This window comes from Galeopterus variegatus, unplaced genomic scaffold (genome assembly GCF_000696425.1).
Source record: "Galeopterus variegatus unplaced genomic scaffold, G_variegatus-3.0.2 Scaffold158, whole genome shotgun sequence".
NCBI lineage: Eukaryota > Metazoa > Chordata > Mammalia > Dermoptera > Cynocephalidae > Galeopterus > Galeopterus variegatus.
This window is the reverse complement of record NW_007726269.1, coordinates 164,931-190,964: the sequence shown is the minus strand read 5'-3', so window position 1 is coordinate 190,964 and position 26,034 is coordinate 164,931. Positions and strand designations below refer to the sequence as shown.

Here is a 26,034-nt window from a genome sequence, read left to right as displayed (position 1 = left end):
AATTGCTATAATCAATAATGTAGCTAATTTTCATTGTTTCAAAAAATTAATTTAGGATACATACTGTAAGTAGTATTTTACAGACACTGCCATGGCTAGCCCATATGGAAACTTATGGGAATTAGAAGAATGTGCCACTTTCTCAGACCCATTTTCTTTAAAACCCAGCTGAAGTGTTTCTTCTTCCATGAAGCTTTTCCTGATCACTTCAAGGGGATTTAATGTTCCAAATGTTTCAAGTGAACATGTGAGTAAATGAGTGACTGAATATAAAATACCTGCAAGTAACATGCTCAGTTAGGACAGGTAATATGTAGGAATTAGGGCATTAGGCATTGAACATGGAACCTGAAATAAACCTGCATATATTTTTTCACTTTTTTAATGGGTGAACTAAGTCTTCATTTTTTTATTTGATAAAAATGTTTTCCTTTTAGTCTGGAGAAGAATGGAGGACCATCCATAATTCCTGTGTTTAAAAAAGGTAATGGACTTTTCTTTTATTTCTAAGGAAACTTCTAGCCCTGAAACTTTATAATTCTGTTTGTTCTCTAAAAATTTGAATGCAGAGTACCAAAAAAAAAAAAGCTTATTTGTAAACTTTTCTTTTGTAATTCCATATATACTAAAAATACCTTCCCATTTACAAGCACGTTAATCATTTTTTAATGTCTTCCCTACTAATATCACTTGACAAAGATCCCTCTTACTGTTTTTCCTCAAGCCATGCATAGAAATAAGTCAGTATTTAAACATGTATGATTTAAATTATAATCTTGCTATTGTTATGTTTCATGTACAACTCATCTATCTATAAATTCTTAGCACAGAGACCAGTTTTTCCAATGATACTCTATATAGTTTTGTACATAGTTGGTAGATGACAGTTGAGCAGCCTAGGTGTGCATAGCTCAGAGTCTAGATTTTATATTACTAATCCCTTCCCATTAGGTATATAATGGAGGATATAAATTACTTACTATTTTCATGTATATGCTTAGTGCTTGTTCATGTGTTCTTAGCGTAGGATCAAAATCAGTCTTACCTTGGTATGTTGTCCTATAGTCAAAATCAAGGATAGAAACATTAAGAAGTCATGATCTGTTTGCTGGAGTCACAAACAGAAAGGGAGAGAATAGGGAAAGACAGTAAAAGGAGAGCAAAGAACTTAATAGATTCTTTAGTGTAAGAGTATTTTACACAAAAGAATAAAGCCAATCCCACTCTTTCTTCACTTTAATTCTGGTTTGTAAATAATAATCTTTGTACCAGTAACAGTCTGATGAAGTGTTCACAGGTTTGTGGTAAAATAAGAAAAAATAAGAACAATGTAGTGAGTTTATGATAAAATTAATTTCATTCAAAGTTAAGTTCATTATTCTTAGATAATGTCTTTTGCACTCTCTTTTGGTGTTAAAACAACTTTTGTTTTACAAAATAATGTTTAAAGTAGCTGGCATTTGTTTATTAGTGACAACTTGACATAATAAGTTGGCAAGCCATATACTGGTCTCACAAATTTTTGGTCTTTGACAAAGTATAAAAGTATAAAAGTATAAAAGCTACAGCTCTGTTCTCTTAGTATGTTTTAGTTATGTAAAGAAAACAGAACTATATAGAACTGAAAGTAATGAGAGACCATACCTGGGACTCATAGGCTTAAGAGATATTTAATTGTGGCTCTCTAATTTTTAGGGAAAGAGCACCGAAGAAAATCAAAACCCAAGATTCAACCAAGAGATTCTTTGACTTTAATACCTCCTGTAACAAACTTCATGGGACTCTTCAAGACAACAGAAAAGACCAACGTTTCCCATAATATTTTTTCTTTTTCATCTGCAGTTTCATCAGATGTCATAAATGTATTAAGACCAAGAATAGTATATTTGAATCAACTTGGGAAACATGTACAGAAAGCCAACCCAGAGCCTGCAGAAGGCTAATAAAAGCATTTTATGTGAAACAATTACTGAACAATCTTTAAAAAAATTTTTTTTTACTTTTAAATTATAGTAAAATACATATAGCTAAGCAATCTTTTTGAAATGGAGTTTTGATACTGATACTAAACAGATTTTCCTTAGCATGGCTAATGAAATTTAACATCAGGTCAGAGTCATGGTTTCACAAAATAAGTAGGATTTCTATAAAAGAATGCCTGTACTTAAACCTATTAAAATTTATCAACTGACATGAGTGGTATAACTATGAGGTCTGGTTCCAAGTAGTCTACATGTTAACACTCACTGTTAATACCTTGAGATATTTAATAATAAATATTACAAATGCATGAGACTTCTAAAACCTGAAATGTATACTTTTAAAGTATTTTATTTAAAAATAAAACCTGAAGCTGGCCAGTTAGCTCACTTGGGAGAGCGTGGTGCTGGTAACACCAAGGTCATGTTTTTGGATCCCTGTACCAGCCAGCCACATGCGAAAAATAAATAAAAATAAAATCTGAAATTACTGCCTAGCAAGTTATACATAGATGACTAAAAAATATGGCCACCAGTTTTGATCATTTTCCATATTTACAGAGAGTGTCTTTGATTTGCAGCAGGAAGGCTTAAGTCTTCGCTTAAAGAGCACTGTTTCGAACAGGTACAAGTTTTGGTGTATGTCTGCTTCTGTTATTTTACAGCAGCAGATAAATATGATGAAAAAGCAAGCTGGGCTTCACTGAGTCCTTCAGAGCCCTCCTTTTTTTCCATTCACTTCACTCAATTGCCTTCATGCAGTCTGAGGGCCTTATAATCCATTCTCTCTTGGCTGCAGGAAGCAATGAACACATATATTAATTAGCAGTTGATTTCCCCAACATGCCTTAGCACAACAATGATAGTGATGATGGTAGCTATATGTATATAGGGCTTTCTGTGTGCCAAGTCCAAAGCCTGTATTCTTAACCACTGCAAAATAAGAGACCTCTTTAATCTTCAAATTCAATTCTAAATTATCTCAATTGCTCTCAGTCACAACTTTCCAGTGGATGGATTAAAATATAGGAAATGCAGGGGAAATAGTACATTTTATACTAGAAAGGGATAAATAATTTAAATGATAAAAAATTGTGTCATTTATTCAGCACTTTTAAGGATAAGAATATTAATGGAAATATTAAGCCTCTGTAGATGTAAAAAAAAGCCTTTAGAGAGCAACCTTTGAGCTTTAAAACTTGTTAAAGGTAGGCTCAAGCCTATTGTAAGGCTATTTTCAGGTTGAGGATCAGGGTTTCTTTGCATTAGATAACAGACACTTCCTCAGTATCTTGGTCTAGCCAGACCATCCTACCACTGCTAAAATTTAGTGTTTCTCCTAATGTACAACTCCACCCCCACCCCCCCAGTTATTTTTATTACCCCATATATTTCTTTTTAAAAATTATGTATGAGAAAGGCTTCAAGATTTAGAGGGTTTTAACAATGTGCCTGCCTCTTAGGTGTACTATAACTTTAACATATGTTTGCCAGTATATTCAATGTCCATCAATATGTTCAGTATGGTCAATGTTTCTTCCCTTACTTTTCCTTTTCTTCTATTTCTTCCTTACCTTCCTTTCTCTTCCCTTCCTTATGGCTAAGTACTGAAAGGCATAAAGATATGGAAGTCTTCTAGAATTTGCTTATTTTCTTTATCTGTAATTTCCCTTATTCATATCATGAACTCAATTTTTTTTTTCCTTTTTGTCTTTTTTACTGACCGGCAACGGGATCGCAACCCTCGGTGTTGCGGCCACACCACGCTCAGCCAGTGAGTGGGAACCGGTCTCCACATGGGATCCGAACCCTCAGCGGGAGCGCCGCCGCACCCCCAAGTGGCACACTCTCCAGTGCACCACCGGGCCATAGGAATGGATACAACCCAAACTAACCCAATCAGAGCCCCTTTTCCTGGAAACTCTCAGTTATAAATAAGATATTCCCATCTCGGTGTCTGCTGGTTTCTTACACAGAGAAGTAGAAAAAGATTAGGGGCGTTAGCATTGCTTTTCTGTACTCACAAGGAACGAGTAGCAAAGAAATCCAGATGAGAGGGAGAAGCAGAGTCACACAGTGGAGAGGGCGCCCCTGGCGTGACTGCGGTCCATTTCCTATTTCAGTCCCCTCCCAAGGCCCGGCTGTGTTCCGTGAGACAGTACGGTATTAGGGAATAAAGAGCCTTTCATTACTGTTGCATGCAGCACTGACCTGCAGTCACAGAGTCCTCACTATGACAGGAACGATCACGTTTCCTTTTGCTGTCTCTGTCCTTGGTTTAACTCACTCCCTCCTTCTGTGGATGGGATAGTGAACCACGCTGTCTTCCGAATGGTGCAAAATGAAAAATTTCCTCAAAAACTGATTTGGCTTGACAGTATGAAGTTGTTATTAATGTTTAGATGCAAAAAATGGAACTATGAATATGTTTTATTTTCAAAAGAGTTCTTGTCTTTTAGAGTTGCATATTAAAATATTTACCCCTCAGGGCCGGCCCGGTGGCGCACTGGATAGTGCGCCGCTTGGGAAGCATGGCGGCGCTCCCGCCCGAGGGTTCGGATCCCACATACGGACCGGTTCCCGCTCGCTGGCTGAGCGAGGCGCGGGAAGCGACACCAAGGGTTGTGATCCCTTTGCCAGTCCCTGGTCCGGTACGGGGGCAACACTGAGGGTTGCGATCCGTTGCCGGACATGGAAAAAGACAAAAGACAAAAAAAAAAAATTTACCCCTCAAATGAGATGTCAGGATTTGCTTTAAACTGATACTGGAGGGCAGGAAGTGGGTGAGGGTGTAAAGAAACAAGGTTGACCTTGAGCTGGTAATTGTTGAATCTGGATGACGTGTTCTTTGCGCTAGTCTATCTACTTTTGTATGTGTTTAAAATTGTCCATAATAATTGGTTTTTAAAATATGGATTTGGGGGCTGACCCCGTGGTTCACTCGGGAGAGTACGGCGCTGGGAGCGCAGCGGCGCTCCCGCCACGGATTTGGATCCTGTATGGGGATGGCCAGTGTGCTCACTGGCTGAGCGCGGTGCGGCCGGTCTCAAAAAGGACAGAAAAAAAAAAGTTAACAACTTTGTTCAATATAGATGTAATATAAACCTTTACTGGTAGTCTCTCAAAGGACATTAAACAGTCAGTAGCATCATTCTATTTAAAGCACACAGGGCTGGCCTGTTACCTCAATTGGTTAGAGTGCAATGTTGCTAACACCAAATATTAACTTTACATAATTCTTTTAGGGTATAATAATCTTTATATATATTATGTAACTTATTAAATATGTAACTATCACTCATTTTCTTTGACTTTGTTATAGTAGATTAAATTAATTTTAAAAAATTATCCAAAAACAAACCTTAAAAAACCCTTTTTATCTCATTTATTTTCATCTGATAAAATACAATTTCTAAAATAATTAATGTGAATGTATGTGGCCAACTAAAGAATACAATGTATACTTGAGGGATTACTTGCATGTCAAGATATTTTTTTTGGCAACTAGCCAGTGAGGAATCCGAACCCTTGACCTGTTATCAAAATTTTTAAATCTCAAATTAGATAGACAAAACATATAGATATCCCATTTACTCCACAGAGGATACCTACTAACATATATCTTTATAATTAATAGCATATATTCTGTTAGAGAAAGTCGGCTTTTGTTTTGATTTGGAATTCTTTGATTTGACATGACTTTGACCTGGCTACCTTTCTAAAATTGCTCTCTCATTCCAGAAGTTGGGATCATGTATAAATAGGCATCAAAAAATAGCTTCTACTATTCCAATGTGAGAAAAGGAGGAAAGATCTGGGCTTGTATGATATGAAGCCAGGATTTAGCAGAATCACTATATTTCTTCCGAGGTTTTTCTTTCTACCTGCCAACATCAGTACATTCTTTCCTCATAAAATGTTTTACTTTGGTTTCTGATAATGAAAAAAAAAAAAAACAAACTATGCTCCCTGAGAGACTACAACATTTTATAGTCACTCAGAAGAGCAGGTTAAACATCAAGCATAAGAAAAAGAATAACAAAAAAAAGTCACGGTGAATAATTAATATCATATATATCTTCTACAATTTGATACACAAAAAGTCAAAACTTAATTTTAATGTTGAAATACTACCTTGAGGGATTTTTTTGAAAAGCAAAAATCAAACCTTCATTTTTAACCATGGTACTCTTATGGCAGCTTCTCCAACTTCTTTTGATATATCTACTCCAAGAGGACATCTGCATCACAGTCAGATAAATCATATTATTTCAAATATTTGCTTCATGATCTATTACTAGTTCTGCATACTATTTGCCTACAATTCTGACAAATAATATATGTATCTAAAGTATAATTCATTACATATGGCAACTGTTCTTAAATACATGCAAATATAGTGGAACCTCAAGCCAGGATGATGAAGTCCAGTCTCATTAATGAGAAATGTAAATTTTGAGAAGTTTTTCAAAGAAATACTTCTATTGCTCTCAAATACTGTAAATAAGTAAGTTAAAAACTTAAAATATAAAAATAACAAACAATGCCTTATAATTCCCTACAAAGCTAAAAAGGTAAGAACATTTTATCATGCAGCTAAAGTCAAACCTCTGTCCGTTTATGTTTCAGAAATTCCCTAGGTTTCTATAGATTCTTCTCTGAGGTTTCAAAAGCTGGCTTGCCCCTTTTCTACCTTCCTTTGCCACTGCTAGCTGGAGAGGTCTTAGCTCCTATCCTTTTTCTGTGCCTCCTCTGTAGATAATGTTAGCCTCTGATTTTGCTTTTCTATGAATTACCCATGATGAAAGCTTTGACTGCATCCCAAACTGGAAAAAGCCATCATCTCCACCCACACACTGCCACGAGAAGGCGCAACTGGATCAAACAGTGTCTTCTATCTAAGGCTAGGCTATCAACATAAGGGATTCCTTCTGATACTACTACCTCAGCTCTGTTCATTCACGGTTAGCCTTAAGAGTCTGTAGTTCAAGTAGCACAGTCCTCTAGTTATAGACTATGTTGCTGATAAGTTTTGAAACATCAGATGAAACAATGTTGAAAATAGAATTATGTTAGATTATGAAACATAATTTTCTTTTACTATGCCAAAATTAACTTGCACCAGAACCTGACAGTAAACTGAAAAACTGTGCTATTCCTTGAAACTTTGACTTGGGAGAGGAAATAAGACTTGTAAGAAACAGCTGTCTTATGGCCAATTCTCAGCTGCCTGGGTAGGAGCATAACTTTACACCTGAATGCTTTCTGAACATTTTCTTTAAATTTCCCAGCATACCAGTTGGTCCTGAGCTCTTTTTGACATTGCAAAAGTCCAGGCCATGGACATAGTTTCCATTCTAGCCTGAAATGAGGGAACTCATCACCCCTACCCATGGCCTGTTTCTAACTCAACTATGATTTGTCAAAATTTAAAAATTTAATACTGAAGCAAAAATATTTCTCATAAGTTGTCAACCTCGACTAGGTTCATGAAAGAAATTAATGTAACTTTTCTTAAAGTACCAGAATGTCATTGAAAACATCATACATAAAAGCAAAATCCAAGCTTTGATTTTTATAATGTAACTTGCATAATGATTATGAAAGGTACCACTTACTTTGGTTCATAGCGGATGCCTTCTGTGTTGTGTAAAACGCCCAACCCAGCACGTAATCTTTCAATACCATTCCTAAATAAGAATCATTAAAATAAAATCAATAGCCCAAAGATTTAAATTAAAAAGACTTAGTATGATGAAATGGCAACTAATATTTACATGACTATTAGCGAAGCACATATGTCCTGTGGCTTACCATGCGATCATAATACCATTATCAGTGCACAGTCTGGGAGGAGGACACAACAAAGTGCATTGTGTTGCATTTGTTACAATTTCCAGAGCTCTTCGGATATAGAAATTACTTGCAACACCTCCAGATACAACCTGAGGGAATTGAGGAGACCAAATTTAACAACTACCACATATAGCTATGAACCAAGCTGTTAGCTAAACCTGGGCAAAATATCAGCATTATGCAATTAAAAAAAATCACATTTTGATTGGTGGGTAACAGGTAACTGATATATCTGTATAATAAAATTTGGAGAAGAAAAAAAACACCAATAATTTTAATATGAGCATATTTTCTTCCATCCTGTTTTTTAAGTGTTTCTTTAATGTAACCGCAATCATAGTATACCAATATTTTAGACCCTGCATTTTTTACTTATAAGTATTTTTTTCATTTCACTACATAACTCTTAAAAAAACTGTTACCTTTGATATTCATATAATATTCCATTTTGTGACTACCACAATTTAAACATTTTACCACTTTAGTTTATAATTTTCAAAAGAATAAGGTTTAAGATAGCTAAACAGGAAGTTTATCAAGCTTTTAAGTACATTTAAAGGGATTTCATCAAAGGATGAAGGAAACCAACATATTTTTCTAAAAACACTTTAGTTTATAATTTTCAAAAGAATAAGGTTTAAGATAGCTAAACAGGAAGTTTATCAAGGCTTTTAAGTACATTTAAAGGGATTTCATCAAAGGATGAAGGAAACCAACATGTTTTTCTAAAAATAGTGACAGCAGTTACTGAATTTGGTTTCTTTACTGTAAGCCCTCTTTTAAATTCAATAAAAAGGTACAGTCTTAGACTTTTTTGCCACACCAGCTGTACAGATGTCCTATAAAGCTGCCCTACCTGTACAAGAAATGGCTATTAGTCTTTCCTATTCCCCATAATTTCACACTGTCAGGGCTGGCATATGGCATAAACCTGTTCATCTTAACACAAGGTCAATTAAGGTCTTGAAAAAAAGGTAACATATTGTAAAGTGTTGTTATTACTATAAAATGAGATGACAAAACTTACCAGTACTGCATTACTTTGAGATAACAAGTCTCTCTGCCTGCAAAACAGAATAGCACGATGTGTTCTTTCTGCAATGTGACATGCTGTTGTGTGCTGTACTGCAGCAGCAATGTCTGCAGCTGAAGACAGGATTTGTCCCTTCTCAATACCTGCAGAAATGAGTAGGTATTTTTAGGCACATTCCAAGAATATCTGTCCAACTTTAGTGTCTTGCTCTGTTTTCTATGGCTTATAACAGAATACTTGAAACTGGGTAATTTATAAAGAAATGTATTTCTTACAGTTCTGGAGGCTGGGAAGTCCAAGGTCAAGGGGCTGTATCTGGTGAGGGCCTTCTTACAGGTGGTGACTGTCTGCAGAGTTCTGAGGCAGCACAAGGTGAAGGGGCTAGGTGTGCTAGCTCAGGTCTGTCCTCCTCTTCATATAAAGCCACCAGTCCCACTCCCATGGTAACCCATAAATCCATTAACGCATGGATGGACTAATCCACTCATGATAGCTCAGCCCAGTCACCTGTTAAAGGCTCCACCTTTCAAATACCATAGTTGGTTTTCTCACCCTTTTAATACTTTTACAATGGGGATTAAGTTTCAACATGAACTTTGGAGGGGACAAATATTCAAACATAGCATTTACTAACTAGAAATATACCTTCCTCTTTTTCTTTTTGCATTATTATTCTATCAATAATGTGTTGAAGTCCAGAAAATGAAAAATCACAATTTTTAGCATGTTCCATGGGAACTTTGATATCAAAATGAAATCTATTTCCTTTTTTGGCCAAATGTTCTATAGCCTTCCCACCACTCATGGTGGAGTACTCTGGATGTTTTACTAAAGAAAGTCTTCTTGCCACCTATCAAAAACAAAAACATATTTTTTAATAAGTCATAAATTTGCACATTTTGAAAAAAAAAAAAAAACACTGGATGAATAAAACATGCTATATTTTGACAAATATGGACTATGACTGTGTTCAGTTAAGAAAACAACCCAGCTCCTTATGACAACCTGATCAATAGTAGCCAACTGCTGCCTCCAGTCTGTGTTTGCTCTTCTACTGAGATTGTAAAATAGTTTTAAAGTTGACAATGACTGCTTAACAATGAGCTTCAAAGATAAGAACCTGCCCTGTTCCTTCTTCCTGTCATTTTAGCTGTAGGCAAGCAGTGTTTTTTTTGTATATGGCAGTAGGCTCTGTGGTATTCTGAAACAAAGGCAAAAGAAACCTACTTGTAAGTGGTCTCAGCAACTGTATAATTATAGAACTTTGTGCATTTTTAATGTCCATATATTTATATATCCCCTTATTTTACATTTTTGCAATATGTTTCGGTTTACCAAGCACTTTCTTTCACATACATTATTTGACTAAATAACTGCAAACTATTTGAACCTTTAGGTATTGATGTAAACCTCTTACCATTTTATTAGGAAAGAGAAGAATTACAAAATTACGTACTATTACTCTTCTTTTTTTCTTACCATAAATTTTTTCAGTCTAATAAGATATCATTCAGAGATATTTCGATGAATGGTAGTAAGCACAATTATTGCTATTTAATTGAAACAGACATCATAAAAAAAAAGAATGCAGAAATTAATTCTTAGATAATTACCTTGTCAAGCATGTCACCTGGTGCTTTGTCCAAAGACTTTCCAAGAAGCAGAAAATCTGAAACTCCTCGAGCTAATGCCAATAGGCAGTGACCTCCAGAAATCAAAAGAACTAAAAAAGGAAATTCTACTTTATTGGTCAACCTAATAGTAAGTGCATGAGCTTCCATATGATGAATGGGAATAAATGGCTTTTTTAACTGGTCTACCAGCTGTAAGCTAAATGATAGGCCTACTCCCAAGCTTAAAGCAAGTCCTGGTTTTACGGTAGTTGCAATTGCTGAGAGTTCACTTGGAGAGATTCTATTGACAGAAAGTGCTTCTTGCACTATTCGTTGTATATTTTCTCTGTGAAGCTGTTGAGCTACTGGAGGAATAATCCCACCTGTTCTGAAAAGAAATAAGACAGCTTTTTACAATGTTAAGATTGTAAAAAACAAAGGATGAAAAATGATAATATATGCTATAGCTGAAGGCATGTTTTCAAATTTATCATTATATAGCTGAAAATATTAGTAAGTCAAGTATTTTCAAATTGTATGCCTTATAATGTAGCACAAGAACTCAATATACAGTGATTAAGGGGATAATATTTCTGACTTTTCAAACCTGTGCACAACAAACTCCTATGGATTTGTTTGTTAATGAAATCACCAAAATAATCGTTCAAAGCATTCTAAATAAGTCTTGAACAAGGGAAGGACAGGATAAAATTGTATTTTAGGAAAATTAATCTCCCTGCAGACAGGGAGATTTTAAAAGATATTTTAAGAGAGAAACATGAAGACGGTTTTGTGAAGATGAGTTTATTTTTAAACACAATGCACTTGAGGTCACAGTAAGACAGTAGATAGCTTGTAATCCTGAAATAAAGTTTGGAAATCCAGTGCTTAGAGCTGGTGATTTGGATTTTTGGTCCATGTAGGACAGACAATGGATGGTCATTCCAAATGTCAAGCATAAAGAATTAGGAGGCAGATTTCCTAGGGTGTGACTGATTTACAAGTTGAGAAGCAGAGCAATAAAATTATAAGGTCACAAAATGTACCTCTAGTCTCAAAAAATCCATTTTCAAATATTTAATGTTGCAAGTCCTGTTAGCTCTACACATAGAATGAAAATCCTCAATAGAAGCATTTAATGAATTCATATTTTAATTATTTATTCAATAGTTAAAGTATGTGTTGTTTCAGGCAATGAGGGGGACATAAAAGAAACAATCTTATTTCAACACATCCATATTCTAATTCAATTTTCCTTAATTCTTCAAAGTTACTTTTCCTCTTCTATTCCTCATCTCTGTCAGTGGCATCAATAACTCTGTATTACTTGGGTTCAAGGTTCACTGTTACCTTTCTTTCCCTCACTCTCCACATTTAAGTTTATCACCACTCCCACTGCCACCACCAAGTTCAGAAAGCCCTCATTATCTCAGTCTATTCAACAGTCTTTTAATTGCACTTCCCTAGTTACATCCTCTTATCCTTGGAATCCATCCTAATATTGTGTTGCTGGAGAATAATTGAAATCACAGTGCTGACCCTGTTACTCTCCTACTCAAAACCTTTACTTTCTTGAAATTTTGGAGACTTTAAATCCAAATCCTCCCCCTCCCACTCATTCTTTCCTTCTCTGTCTTGCATCCCTCCTTCCTTTCTGTGCCTCTTCTGTATATTCTATCTTCCAAGGATTATGCTAAGCACTAGGGACAAAGAGATGAGTAAGACCATGGCCTTATTATCAAAGAATTAATAATGAGAATATATTCTTGTCTTACTATAATTTGTACATAGTATGGAGCATGGATTAATAAGGAAAAAAGCTAATAAAGCAGCAGGGAGACGAGGGAGGATATAGCCAAGAGTCCAGGCAAGAGACAATAAGGGATTGCATTCAATCAGTGAGAAAGGAGAGGAAAGTTTCAAGAAATATTTGGCAGATAGATTTACCATGACTGGATGACTGATTTGGATATAATAGTGAGAGAGAAGTTAAAGATGTTCTTCAGGTTTCTGGCTTGGAAAAGGGGACTCTATTCCCATGTATCCTTTATTATTGAACTTTCCACGATGTTTTACAATGATCTGTTTACTATTTGCCGCCTTTGCTTATTTATAGTAGTAATAGAAATACTGTTGTTACTAATAGCTAGCTTGTATTGAGCCCTTGGTATTTATTAAAAACGGTGCCAGATGCTTTAAAAGAATTCACATTTAACCTTCACAATATTATGATCTAGTTGCCATTATTATCCCCATTTGACAGATAAGGAAACTGAAACAGAAAATTGTGCATACTCTCAAAGCTAGTAAGTGGCTGAACCAGAATATAAACCTCCACTCTAACCCACTTTATATGGTGAGCTGCTCAGAGGCAAGGATCATTTACCTTATTCATATTTGTACCACAGTGCCCGAAATATTGCTTGGCAACTGCAGGTATTCAATAAATGAAAGCTGAGCTGTGTGGATAGTACCACTAATACATATTTGGCCAGTATTCCCCTCAAGTGACCTGTGCCCTAGCTAAACTGAACAATTGTCCAGTACCTTCTCACCCCTTTGCCTTTGCTGACAATGCTCACTCAGGCTACAACATTCTTTCCTTCTCTATTTGTTGAAGGCCTAACCATCTTTCAAGGCCAATAAGCACCTGTGATGTGTCAGGCATTGTGCTGGGCACCTGTTTGTTCTATATCACTATACCCTGCATATTTTCTTCATAACCTCTTTCACAATTTATACATTTGTTTGCTTATATATAATCTTTCCCCCAATAGACTCTAAGCTCTTCTAAAAATTCTGACAATCTAATAACACAGGTCCTACATTCCTGCATGGCAACAATCAGTGCTAAATAGTGACCTCCTCCAGGCATTTTCCACTTTATATCTAGCCCACTTATTTATGTAACCTGCCTGGTGATCCTCTGCAAAAGTTGGGTCATGCTTTCCTAGGACTTCAGTTTCATGAAACACACAAGTAGAGAAAAGGAGAAAAATCATTACTGAGGAAAAATCATTGATAAATATCGGAGATGAAAATGAGCTTAGTTTCTTTTTGGCAACAGGATTAGCTAAGGTTGGGACCTTATTGTCAAGAGCCGTAAAAGTCAGGATGAGGTATTTTCTACAGCCAGTTATTAGAAAGTTTTGTACAAAGACATAAGAAATTAGTTCCCAAAATATAACTTTTGTATATGATAAATACAAAAAAAGATTTCATCTTTCTTTTTCAAAAAAGTGGAAATGACTAAGGTAATGTCTACTCACTTTAAATGAACTTCAGTTTGGGAATGTATTGCTTCTCCCAACACATTTCCAGTTTCATCCACCACAGCAGCTGCTGTATCATCACAACTGGTTTCAATTCCCAATACTAGTTTATGAAGAAACTGTGTTCCAGAATGAAAATTAAAACTTCTTAAAAATTCATAAACTTTCCTTTTTGACAGTTTAGAAAAAACTCCTGCTGTCTTATTCAATATTAGCATAGTTCCTCTATAAATAATTCCTGAAAAACAATTACAGATGCAAACATTATTTGGAGCTGACATTAGCCAGGTAAGCAAAATTCTGAAAGCTTGGTTTATATTTCAATACATAGTTTGCTAGCATTATAGGAAAGTGTGTAAAAGTTACCAAATTCAAGGTTGTAGCAACCTGTGAATACAGATAACAGTATGAACGAATATAAGGCTCTTCAAGGGGAAAACAGAGCTCAGATTCAAATTTTTTTAGTATTACTATTATTTACATGCTGTTCTTACCAAACTATTTATTATTCTTTATAAAACAGCTAATATTTCAGTACATAGTTGCATGGATAGTCCTCTATGAATAGCTATTTATTTTTTACAGCTAAGATTAAGACAAAAATGTCGTTTTTTAAAGAAATCAAAGGCAAATGGAAGAGACAAAAATATATGTATTTCCCGGAAACATGTTTCAGAATAAAATTAATAATTTGGTTCAAAAGTGAGAGTTCACATAAAACACACACACACCAAGATTTAATCTTCTAGTTTAGAAACAATATTGTTCTCATAAAGCTCATCTTAACAGAAACACACATCGACTAAAACGTCTGCAACCCAACACCAATTTTATCCTTAATTACAATCTTTGGAATTCACTCTCCACTTTTTGCCACAGGTTTATAACAAGGATCTTCCCAAATCCTTTTTTCCCAAAACATTATTCCATGACTAAAGCAACCTGATATTTCACACTGCTAAGTACCTAGTTTCATGCCCCAAATCATCTCTTCTGAAACTTTCTGGATATTTAAGTAGGTCCTTTCCCTACCACACTAATGGATAAAATTATTCCCAAGAACGAATAATACCGGAACTGGGACACAGGGCATGGAGGGATTAGAGATAAGAGACCTATTCGCAGAGGGCAGCTGCGGGGATTGCAGCCCAGACATAAACACCCCAGAGGAATTAGATTTGCAGTAACTAAATCTGGGGAAGGTGGATCGTGCGAAGCACTTCCCTTTCGGGTCAAGAAGGCTCATGAGTGAACACATGTGACCTAGCAGCGTTAGTCTCTGTGTGCTCTAAGAGGTGAGATGCTCCGACTGGAAACGCTTTTCCAGGTGCGCGAAAGCATCAGTGAGTGGGGGGTAAGCAATTTCACCCACCTTCCTCATGAACGACAGTAGCGACCACTCGTCGCCTTTCCCTAGCAAAGAACGTCGACTGCTCTTTCTTTGGCACAAACAAGCCCGAACCTGGCGCGCCGGAAGTGACGTCATCTACACCGTGACGGAGTCCGTTCGCCAGGGCTGACTGCTATTGCCCTAGAGGGCGACATTCTCTGTAAAAAAAGAAAAGCTTAAAGGCCGTGTCTGCACAAGGCGCTGTGCGTGCGCTCACGCGTTTCTCCCAGGTTTGTAGGTCATAAGACTTCCACAAGGTCACATAGTTTGTGACTGATCCAGCGGAGGCCGAATACAGGTTTGTCTGGGTACACAGCATTAAGTTCCAAACACTACGCTAGATTTAAAAAAATGTTTTTTGCCTAACACCAAGATCAAGGGTTCGGATTCCCATACCAGCTAACCGCCAAAAAATAAAAAATAGAAAAGGCTTGCCTTCGGCTGTATCTTGCTTGTCACTCAGAAAAGGATGGAGTAGATTGTTCCTCATTCCATTTTAGCGGGACTATCACTACATCTAGAGGCCTGACATACCTAATACTTACATCAGAAAAATAGGGTGAAAACTAGGGACACCCCAAGTACCTGCATGGGGCGGGGGGAAGGAGGGGGAGATCCCAGAGAAGGGAAGTGTTTCCGGTTGGACAGTAAATCGTTACTCCCACTTCATTATCAGTAAACGGCCTGGCTTATTTTGGTAATCAAAATATATAGGAGCTGTGGTAAATATTCGCTTACTTTAAAACAATAATATCTGATTTTTGTAATGCATTATATGGTCCTTGCTTACTATGTATGCAACCTTCAGCATAGTATGTACTCATATTCTTGCACCTACGTAAGTTTTTTTTTTGCATTTATTGGTTTGTGAACTTGTTACCATTTGTTTTAACAGATTTAACCCAAGTCTTTCTAATCCCCTGCTAGGCTTGAAGGTTTTAGTAAGCAAGGACCTTATAATGCCAAGTTTGGAGAGAGTTGACATATGTATCTGCCTTGGGCGGTGAAGCTCTGGGTATAAAGGATTAGTAAATCACTTGAGAAGCCGGAGTACAGTCGAGAGGTAGATACAAATAAGTAAATTCATAATTACCAGAATATTTTTTAGAAGTTTTTTTAATTGTAACGTATTGCCTTGGGTTGAATGTCCCCGTAAAACTTAATCCCCACTATAACTGTTGACGGTGGGAAATCCTGTTATGGTAATTGAAAGGATTAAATATGATTAGATTCTAGATTATGCCCTAATGAATGGATTAAGAAGGGTGGTCATGGGTGTGTTTCTGAGGGCTTGAAAAAGACAGTGAATGAGGTTAGTCTCTCCCTCAATCTGCTCTGCCATTTCACAATGTGATACCCTACTGTCACTAAAGTGACCACCAAGACCCTCTCACTGGATGTGTTCCCTGGACTTGGGATTTCCCAGCCTCCAAAACTGTAGGCAATAAAGTGCGTTTTCTTAGCACCCAGTTCCAAGTATTTTGTTATAAGCAACAGAAATGGACTGATACACTTATATTTTTCAAAAGAATTCATTTATGTGTAACAATAATTAACAATAAGTGGCACTTACTATGTGCCAGGCACTGTTGTAGATTAATTTATTTAATCCTCACAACAACCACATGAGGTAGTTACTATCCTCATTTTACAGGCAGCTGGGCCACAAAGTTTGGGTAATTTTCAGGTCACACAGCTAGTAAGTGCCGATCTGCAATTAGAAGTCAGGCCATCTGGCTCTGGAGTCTGTTTTCTTAGCTGCCAGAAGATAAAATAAATCATATTTTTCCATGGGTGCACTGCTGATCGAAAAAGGGAAAAAGAAACATTAAAACCTAAAGATTAAGAAACATTAGTCATCCTGTTTGATTACCTATGATAGGTCTGAGGTTATTTCTATTATACACTGGAATCCAGTCTGAACATAAAACCTTTCACATCTGGTAAAAGGTTATTTTTCTTGCAATTCAAATTATGTTCAGCAGGTTTATCCTAACACTCTCCTGTGCTGTCACGAGTTATCCCTGTTGTGTGTGCTAGTATCATTGGGGGATTCCTCATCTAGGCACTTTTGGCCAGTGCTGATTCTGAATTCTGTGTTATGTTAAACAGGAGAACTCTAGGGCACATTAAGAAGGAATTTTATTCTTCCCTTCATTGAGTGTATGTGAAATGGCACTTACACTAGTCCCACATATTTATCAAGTGAAGGTATACATCTTCTGTGTTCCTTATTGTACCACAGAAAAGGGTTATTGGGGAAAAGGTATTATGCTCTCTTGGACCTGTCTGGACTTTCGTGTAGATCCTATCATATGATTAGAATGCCACTTAGGAGCATTTTCAACAAATATGGCTTAACCATTGTGACTTCAACTTGAGAGTTCCAAATGAATATAAATATACTCATTTTGTCTAGGCTATTTGCCTGTCTAGTTTTCCATTTGAAATTTTTAGAGGAAAATTATATATAGAAAAATCTTGTTTTACAATACTCATTCTCTAATTATGTTCTACAAAATTGCATTTTATTGTCATGTATCATATTTATTGGGTTTTCCTTTGTGCCAGGAACTTTATTAGTTGTTAGGGTTAAAGAGATAAGATCCAATCCCTGTCCTGAAGGATCTCAGAGTCTAGTGGGAGAAGACAATAGGCAATACATAATTATGGAACTGTGAATGGAAAGTGTGCATTGAGAGAGGTGAGTTGTTTGGGGAAGGCTGTGCCTTGCCACAGAGGTATCCACGGCAGGCCCATGGTGTGATTAATTAGTTTCAACACCTGATTCTTTTATGGGTTTGAAATAGGTTTATCAGGTCTAGAAGTGACTTTACTCTGGGGTACTGAGTCACACACCACAAACTGCTAAGAAACTGCTGTGTAGAAACCATTAATACTAATATATTAATTTATGAGAAATGTAGCGATGTGGGGGCTAGGATACTTGAGTTTGCTGGTCATCATCTTTGTGTTGACCAAATTAACAATGAGGGCCAAATCCAATTTATATTCAGAAGATTGCTTGGTAAATATGGAATGGAAGCAATAGAAATAGGTTTGGTGCTTTTCATGGCTGTTTCAAGCCTGATGCATCCCTTAGTACTTGAGTCACATACCTGGCTTATATTCTTCCTGGGTTGGATTATGCTAAAAATGCACTGCCATTTTTTGTCTTTCTCCTTTTTCTTTGCTGACCAGTATCTCTTTTGATGTGGACCATTCTTTGATTAGTGATAATACTGTCCATGAAGTCTCATCTTTGGAAAATATTTTGGTTTTTTTTTTTTTTTGGCTGAGCCATTATGCTTATTTTACAAATTAACTTTCAGATGGTCTTTTTTTTATTGTGGTAAAACATATGAGCATACTTCAAAAAGCCCGTGGAAAGGTTAATACTATCATTTTAATTCTATTTCTCCATAGGTTTTTTGAAGTATCCTCCTGTGTGTGGTTTAGCAGGAAGGGCAAATGTCTTTTTTGTTCCCATATACTCCCTATGACTGTTTAATACCATGACAGAAGCAGAGTTTGATGAGAATTCATAGGAGGGGAAAATGTTTCAAAGGATCATTGTATTTTCCTGGGCAGTAGCCAATAAATCATCTGGCTTCTCTGTTCCCATTTTTAAAATTATAAAATGAATAATGCATGTTTATCTTGATAATATGGTCAACGTAAATATAGAATATCTGAAAAATCTGGAAGTGTTTCAAAATAGGATTGTCAATAAAAATTTGTAATTGCATAATTGAAAAGTCACTAGAAAATTTATATGCTATAAAATTCCTTTCATATTTTGTATTTTAAAAGTAGAGTTTATTTGATAGTGTTAATGATGTGGTTTACTTCTTTACTATAGTTCTTGTATTTGAGATTATTTTTTTCAACAGTATATGCAATCAGAGTGAAAGGACACAGTGATAAACTTGGCTTATCTGCTAAACTTAAAATTATATAGAACTTTAGAGTCATAGGTGAGTTGCTTCCATAATCATTGTTCATCAAGGGCTTGAATAATGAGTCAAGAAATAGAATAAATTACATACTGTGCTAAGCATAAAATCCAAATATATTTTTATTCAACTATTTTTCTAATTAGGCAATATTTTAGATTTAGATTCATTCATGTGTAGCTGAATTAAAAATTTTAAACCCCATATAACAAACTACCTGCTGAATCACTTTTAACTGGAACTAAAATTAGGGAATACAATAAAAACCTGCGATATCTCATTATTATTCTTTTTGACACCAGGCAAAATGAAGAAGAGTTTCTCTCTGCTATTCTCCTACATATCTTACCCTTCCATGCCCAGCACTGGTACGTATTTTACCTAGAACTGTCTTCTCAGTACTGAACCTGTTCATATTTCCCACGTCAATGTGTATTATCCATATTGTTTTGGAAATTATTCTTTTCTATTTATCCTGTTAGACAGTCTATTAAATTGCATTGGTCTATACTGGATCGCTGTATTTGTCTTCTTCATAACTAGCCTGAGGGCATTTTGTGGCCATATTTACTCGTGACATATAGTAAAATAGGAGACAATATAGGAGAAATGTATTGCATGATAATCAGCATTCAACTTTAGCTAGACATGATGAATCAACAGGCTAAAATCTAACAAGATATGGTTCTACAAGAAAAATAAATCTTAGATTTTTGGTTTAATAAATCCATTTAATAAGTATACAATGAGGAAGCCATCATTTAACAGTACTACCTGTTGAAGACTTGAGGTTTTAATGACCATAAAATGAATTAGTGATATGTGGCTTTCAAAATAGCTAAAGTGACATCAGACTGTATTAAAAATTTTAAAAAGCATCTAGAACAAAGTAGGGAAGTGATACTGCTCTGGTTAATCACATCTTATCACCTCTTGTGTTTGCTCTCATGTTATAATAAACTGGAACCTAGAGTAGAATTACCAGGAGAGTGGAAGAAATTTAAAACAGTAACATATGGAAAATGGTGAGGTCTAGTAATGTTTACTGAATGCTATTAATACAATTTAAAAGTTATCTTTAAATAGTTGAAGGGTTATGTAGAATAAGGATTAGATTTTGGCTGAATGTAAATCAAGTTATAAATTCTTTACAAAGTGGAATATGCTGTCTTACAAGTGGTAAATCCTCCTCTGTTAGGGTTAAAAGAGAACTGAATGGAGGGGTGGTGGTTAATGAAGATTTAAGCTAAAGTAGGGGGCTGAATTACATGGTCTCTAAGGGCTTTTCCAACTCCTAGCATCATATTGCTTTATAAAGCTAATTCACACAGATATTAGTTAGGGAGATATTATGCCCCTTAAGATCTTTATGGTTTAAGACAATAATATCATAAACCTAAAAAAAGGGGGGAGGGCAAGTCAAAAGGACCCAGGAGCCTACATGGAAAAGCTCCCAGTGGTCAAAGATGGAGGACAATTTGAGTAACAAATTAAATAATGATAATAATGAATTATAACCCAAAGAATAAAATACCTATGAGTCCACAATATAAATGATAGAATAAATAAATATATGGGGGAGAAAGGACAAATTTTCCTTACAGAATACCAATATATAAATGTAGAAAGAATGAGGGAAATGGAAAATCATCATGAGAACTCCACAGTACTAATCGCTGCAGGAAAGATCCACGGATGAATGCTAAAATTAGAGCATTTCTGAGCTCATGACTACTGAGAAATTGCTGTTATGTCTCCTGACTTGAAGCTAGGAGCAATTATAGCTTGGCAACTGATTTTGTTCCAAATAATTCCATTATATATTATGTTTTTTTTTAAAAAAGTCTTTTCTTTTTTACATTGAACTACAAATTTGTGAAATCAGCGAGTTTCCATGTTTAGCACAACCATTCACCTAGGTAGTAAGGCCAAAAAATTAAGAGCCATTTTAATTCCATCCTCCCATCCCACATACATCAATGTCTTGTAAACTGTACTTGCAAAGTATATCTGAAATTCTGACCACTCCTCACCACTTCATCCACTACTTCCCTAGTCTGAGCTACTTCTTGCCTGTAGTAGCTTCCCAACTATGCTTCCTCCTTTCTATTCCCTTACAGTTTATTCTCAACATTAGTCAGTGACCCTTAAAAAAATTAGAGCCCTTTAATCTCCTGAATAAAACTTTCAAAGCCTTTGTCACGCTCAGAATATGCTCATTATCTTGATCTATAAAGCCCTGTATGATCTAGCCCCTACCTACTTCTTGGACCTCATTTGCTACCATTCTCTTCTTCCTTGCTTACTCCCGTCCAGCACCAGTGACTGTCTTGTTCTTCCTCAGACATGACTCATTCCTGCCCCAGTGACTTAACTTGTCATTACCCCTACTTGGAATGCTCTTTCCTTTGATCTTTGTACTCTTTGTTCCTTCACACCAACAGCAAGGTCTGTGTTCATATGTCACCTCAGAATGGATCTTTAGGGAGGAACTTTCTGATGCAGGCTCCTCTACCTGTCACCTGCTTGCTTTTTTTTTTTTCCATAGCATTTATCACTACATGAAATAGCATATACTCATATTTGCTTTTAATTCATTTATTTGTTTATTATCTGTCCTCCAACTAGAATGTAAGCACGTAAGGGAAGGGAGTTGGTTTATCTTGTATACAAACTATCCGCCAATACCTAAAATAATACCTGCAACAGAGTGGGCCCTCAAATATCTATTGAGTAAATATTTTAAAACATTGAAAGGGGAAAGCAGGGAGCTAGGGGAAGAAGGCCTGTATCAGAGACATACTTTTATCTCTGAAGTATGTGCAAAGAATGTAAGCCTTTGAGATAATTAAACTTTAAAATGAAGAAAAACAAAGGAATATTTTTAGATATCTTAACTTCACAAATTTAGTTACTTAAAAATAAACTTGAAAAACACCAGTGTAATTTTGATGACTCAATTTGTAGAGCTTTTGAAATAATCCTACACCAAGGAAAGAATTTTATTCAGGTATGGATTACTGATTATTTAAAAAGACATGGGAAAAGACAGACATACAAAGGCAGTATCATACAACTGATTTCTAAACTCAATACTTTTGAAATACAAAACAATGATCATTACCTCCAGAAGTCAGCTTATTGACACAAACTGATTTTTATGTTGGTCTATAAGTCTTTTTACTCAATTTTGTTTATAAATGTTCCTGAATTTTTCAGTTTCATCCCATATTAGAACTTTGTGTGTTTTTTTGAGATGTTTACTTCTCAAAGTAGTATATAGTTATTTCTTGCAAATAATGTTAGCAACTATAGGAAGCTTCCCTAAGTCACAAGAATTCAATATGATTGCTCTCTGAAAATAGTTACCATTTTGGTTTATCTACACTAAGACTCACGTATCTAAAGGCAAACAGGGCTGGCTGGTTAGCTCAGTTGGTTAGAGCGCAGTGTTATAACACCCAAGGTCAAAGGTTCAGATCCCTGTACCGCCAACCGCCACCCCCCCCCAATAAATGGGGGGCAAAATATAAGTGGGAAAAATATGGGGGTTGAAAGCAGGACTAAGAAAAGACTATGTTGTCTTTTACTGCAGACCTGCTAAAAAAACTCGGTTACTTACTATGGTACTATTGCTAGAGAAGCAGTTTCTGCCAGACCACAGGTTGGCTATAAAGTTGTCCATTTTATATTTCCTTTTCCAAAGAATGACATTTTACTGATTAAACTGCTCAACCAAATAAGCAGACACCTTTAAATTACCATATACTTTAGCTGCTTGAAATAAATTATTTTCTTAATTGGTTTAGCAGCCTTGTGTCTGGGAAAGCAGTTTTAACCCACTTTGTTCCAAAATTAAAATGGTGACTTAGAGGCTGCTTGTAAGATACCTGACTATCTTCTATCACCAATGAGTCATGTACCTTCATGACCTCTGTAATGTAATAAATGTAAAAATAACATCATCTATCAACACACAATATTGAGCCAGCAAAACCAAAAAAGAACACTCATAAGTAGGAATTGGCTTGTAAAAAACAAAAGGGCGTATATTCTCTTATTTAAAACAAGAGGAATATGTATGGTAATAAAAACAATCTATAATAAACTTATAAAGAGAAATTCTGGTTTACCTTTAAGTGTGCTTAAACTGCCCATGACTGAATGATTGGAAATTTTCTTTTCCTAACATAATGCCCATTCATTATAAGTAAGGCTGGTCCAAGTTTCTTACACATCTGTTATTTCCTTGAATTTATCTACTACACCCTGTGTTGCCATTTAACTTATAAGCTGGGCCTTCCCAGACTGCCTATAAAGCCTCTCTTCAGAAATATACCAGATGCATTAAACAGAAGCATCTTTTAGTAGAAATCTGCACTTCAAAAGCACATATGAAGAACCAGCAATTGGCCCTCCAATGTAAATACCTCTCTTTTCACATTATTACAGAAACAGTGCAGTTTACTAACCACTCCTTTCTTCCTTATAGGAAACTTAGTAGCTGTAAAAATTTTTGTTCACTTTCAAAACATTCAATACTTATTAATTCCAAAGATCCGAACACCATGCAGTTGTGGCATTTTAGGAATTAGCACACTCAGGAGAGAAGCTGTGTTTAGGATGAAGTGAGTTGGATCATACTTCGTATAGAAACTTGCCAGAAAATATCTGTAGAGATAAAAGTTAAAAATACATATAACATCCAAAAATGAAATTACTAAGAATTTTTAAAAATTAATAGGTAGAAAAAAGGTCAGTAAAACATAAATACTTCAATGTACAAACTATTTTTGAGCACTAAAATAAGAGGAAACATTTTAGTCTGGGCCCAAATTTATTTCATTTGGAATTTAAAAATCTGTTTAATGGAGGTAAACATTTTGCATTTCTGCAGTTATGTTAAATGCTTTTAATAGAACACATTGCTACTTAGCATGCTTTAAAGCAGAATGGCTTTAAACTGGGTTCATATGCCCTCTGAAATTTCAGGTGTAGTTTTGTATTTATGTGTATGTTTCTGAAGAGAAGATCTGGATCCACAGCATCCATTATATTCTCAAAGGGTTTTGTGACCCACAAAAAGGTTAGGAACCACTACAGTAAAGCTTTGAAAAATGGGGTCTTAGGGCATTAGTACAATTCAATATCTCTGAAAGAAACAAATACTTGGTTGCCTTTTTGACGTTCTCATTTTCATACTGTAGTTGGACAGGTCTATAACCAGTTTAACTGGTAACTTGAAAGACTCTTGTAAAATTCCAGCTGTTTTGCTATAACTGAATGCATGTACATATGCAGACATCCAACATCTAAGAATTTGTTTTAACCAGCCTAAACCATCTTTAAACCACAAATCACTGAGTCCAGAATGTCTAGTTTTACTCAACTGTATATCAGAATGTGGAAGCATCATCTGGCTACTAAAAGAGTATTGTAATATAGATAAGATGTAAGAATAAAACATCATACCTTACTTGATCACAACTACGAAGTTAGTTTCTATGTAGGTGTTTGTCTAATTACTTTTAGGGCATACAAGGAAAGTATTCTAATAGCCTTTCCTTTAACTACTATCATTAGTTTATCATAAGGGGACATAAACATCTCGTATAATATGGTTAGAAAAGAAGAGCTATTTCCAAATATGACTAAAAACATCACAGAGAACCATATACAACATTTTCAGAACAATATAAACTCAGAAATTCTACAATCTTCGATCTACTTCACAAACTATAATCAGAAAATCCTTTCTTGAGAGTAAACAATATTCCTCAATCTTTACTTTAAATTCTTTCTTCCTGCTTTCACATATTTGAAGACTGTTTTTATAACTCCTTCACTGAATAAGATAGAGTATCACTTGCATTTAGTTAGCTCATTTGATTTCCCATCATCATTACAGGTTTAATCTATAATCTGATAGGCTGGAAATAATAAATCTTAGAATGGCTTCTCCTTACCATACTGTAGCACATGTTTTTGTTTTTGTCTTTTAACGAAAACTAATCATGTGTGTAGATTATACAAAAATTACTTGACTCTTTCAAAAGCCTAGATGTTTCTCTGAGGGTATGCAAAAGCCAGGTGGGAATCAGTGTGATGGTGTTTTATTTGCCAACAGGTATAGCAGAAAGAGACCTGTATAAGAAGATAGAAGTTTAGGGTTTAATCTGGATTCCCGACTCCAACTAGCTTCAAGATCTTGAGCAAGGTATTGCATTTGAGTCTGATTCTTTATCTAAAAATCTGGGACAACACTGCACGTTGCACCTACCTGAGAAATGATGTTCAAATAAGGAAATGTGAAAGCACTTTGAAAAGTATCAATGCTATATAGATGAATTTAATGCTGTTTCTTCAGTTATGTAATAAATAGAGAATATTTGAAATCATACCTGTGGGTCAAAAATGTACTTTGAGAAATATGGACATTATACACAAAGGTACATCTTAGTTGACCTCTTTTGATGATAGCTCTTTTGGAAAATTCAGTATATATCAGTCTATTTACATGTATTATAATGCAATCCTCAACATTTTACAGATGAGAAAACTGAGGCTTTCAAGAAAATGGCTAAAAGTCCTATAGCTTGAAAATAGTAGATCCCAAATCCAAACTTAGGGCTGTCTGAATAACATTCTTCTTGTTACTGCACTTATTTTTGTTAGACCATACATATATTTTTCTTTTGAGGTTAATTTTATATGGGACTAAATCAATTCAAAAATTTCTCACGGTCTGTAAGGAAAAAGAGACCTATCACTTTCTGATCACTTTATTCTTTTCACTTGAAAATACCTTCCCTTGGGGCCGGCCCGGTGGCGCACTGCTATAGTGCGCCGCTTGGGAAGCGCGGCAGCGCTCCCCCCGCGGGGTCCAACCCCCCAAACAGACTCGATACACCACACTAGCCGAGCGAGGTGCGCGC

General features: G+C 35.7%; 3 protein-coding genes across 3 annotated transcripts in view; 1 reads left to right on the top strand and 2 right to left on the bottom strand.

The window, feature by feature from the left end:
• ANKAR (ankyrin and armadillo repeat containing) overlaps positions 1-2,290 on the top strand; it is an 85,786-nt gene extending 83,496 nt beyond the window's left edge. The window contains exons 22-23 of the mRNA XM_008593428.1: positions 438-484; positions 1,696-2,290. Of these exons, the coding sequence (XP_008591650.1) occupies positions 438-484; positions 1,696-1,943 (295 nt within the window). The 3' untranslated portion in view covers positions 1,944-2,290. The remainder of the gene's footprint in view (positions 1-437; positions 485-1,695) is intronic.
• Positions 2,291-5,252: 2,962 nt separating this feature from the next.
• Positions 5,253-16,744, bottom strand: OSGEPL1 (O-sialoglycoprotein endopeptidase-like 1). Its single transcript, XM_008593397.1, has 9 exons — positions 16,717-16,744; positions 15,126-15,301; positions 13,751-13,991; positions 10,482-10,869; positions 9,514-9,718; positions 8,863-9,011; positions 7,794-7,924; positions 7,598-7,669; positions 5,253-6,220 (listed from the first exon to the last, which is right to left on the bottom strand). The coding sequence occupies exons 3-9, from the start codon at positions 13,969-13,971 to the stop codon at positions 6,142-6,144; spliced, it is 1,245 nt and encodes a 414-aa protein (XP_008591619.1). The 5' UTR covers positions 13,972-13,991; positions 15,126-15,301; positions 16,717-16,744; the 3' UTR covers positions 5,253-6,141.
• A 3,065-nt stretch (positions 16,745-19,809) lies between these two features.
• Positions 19,810-26,034, bottom strand: part of ORMDL1 (ORMDL sphingolipid biosynthesis regulator 1) — a 15,679-nt gene continuing 9,454 nt past the window's right edge. The window contains exon 4 of the mRNA XM_008593393.1: positions 19,810-23,770. Coding sequence (XP_008591615.1) covers positions 23,635-23,770 — 136 coding nt within the window. The 3' untranslated portion in view covers positions 19,810-23,634. The remainder of the gene's footprint in view (positions 23,771-26,034) is intronic.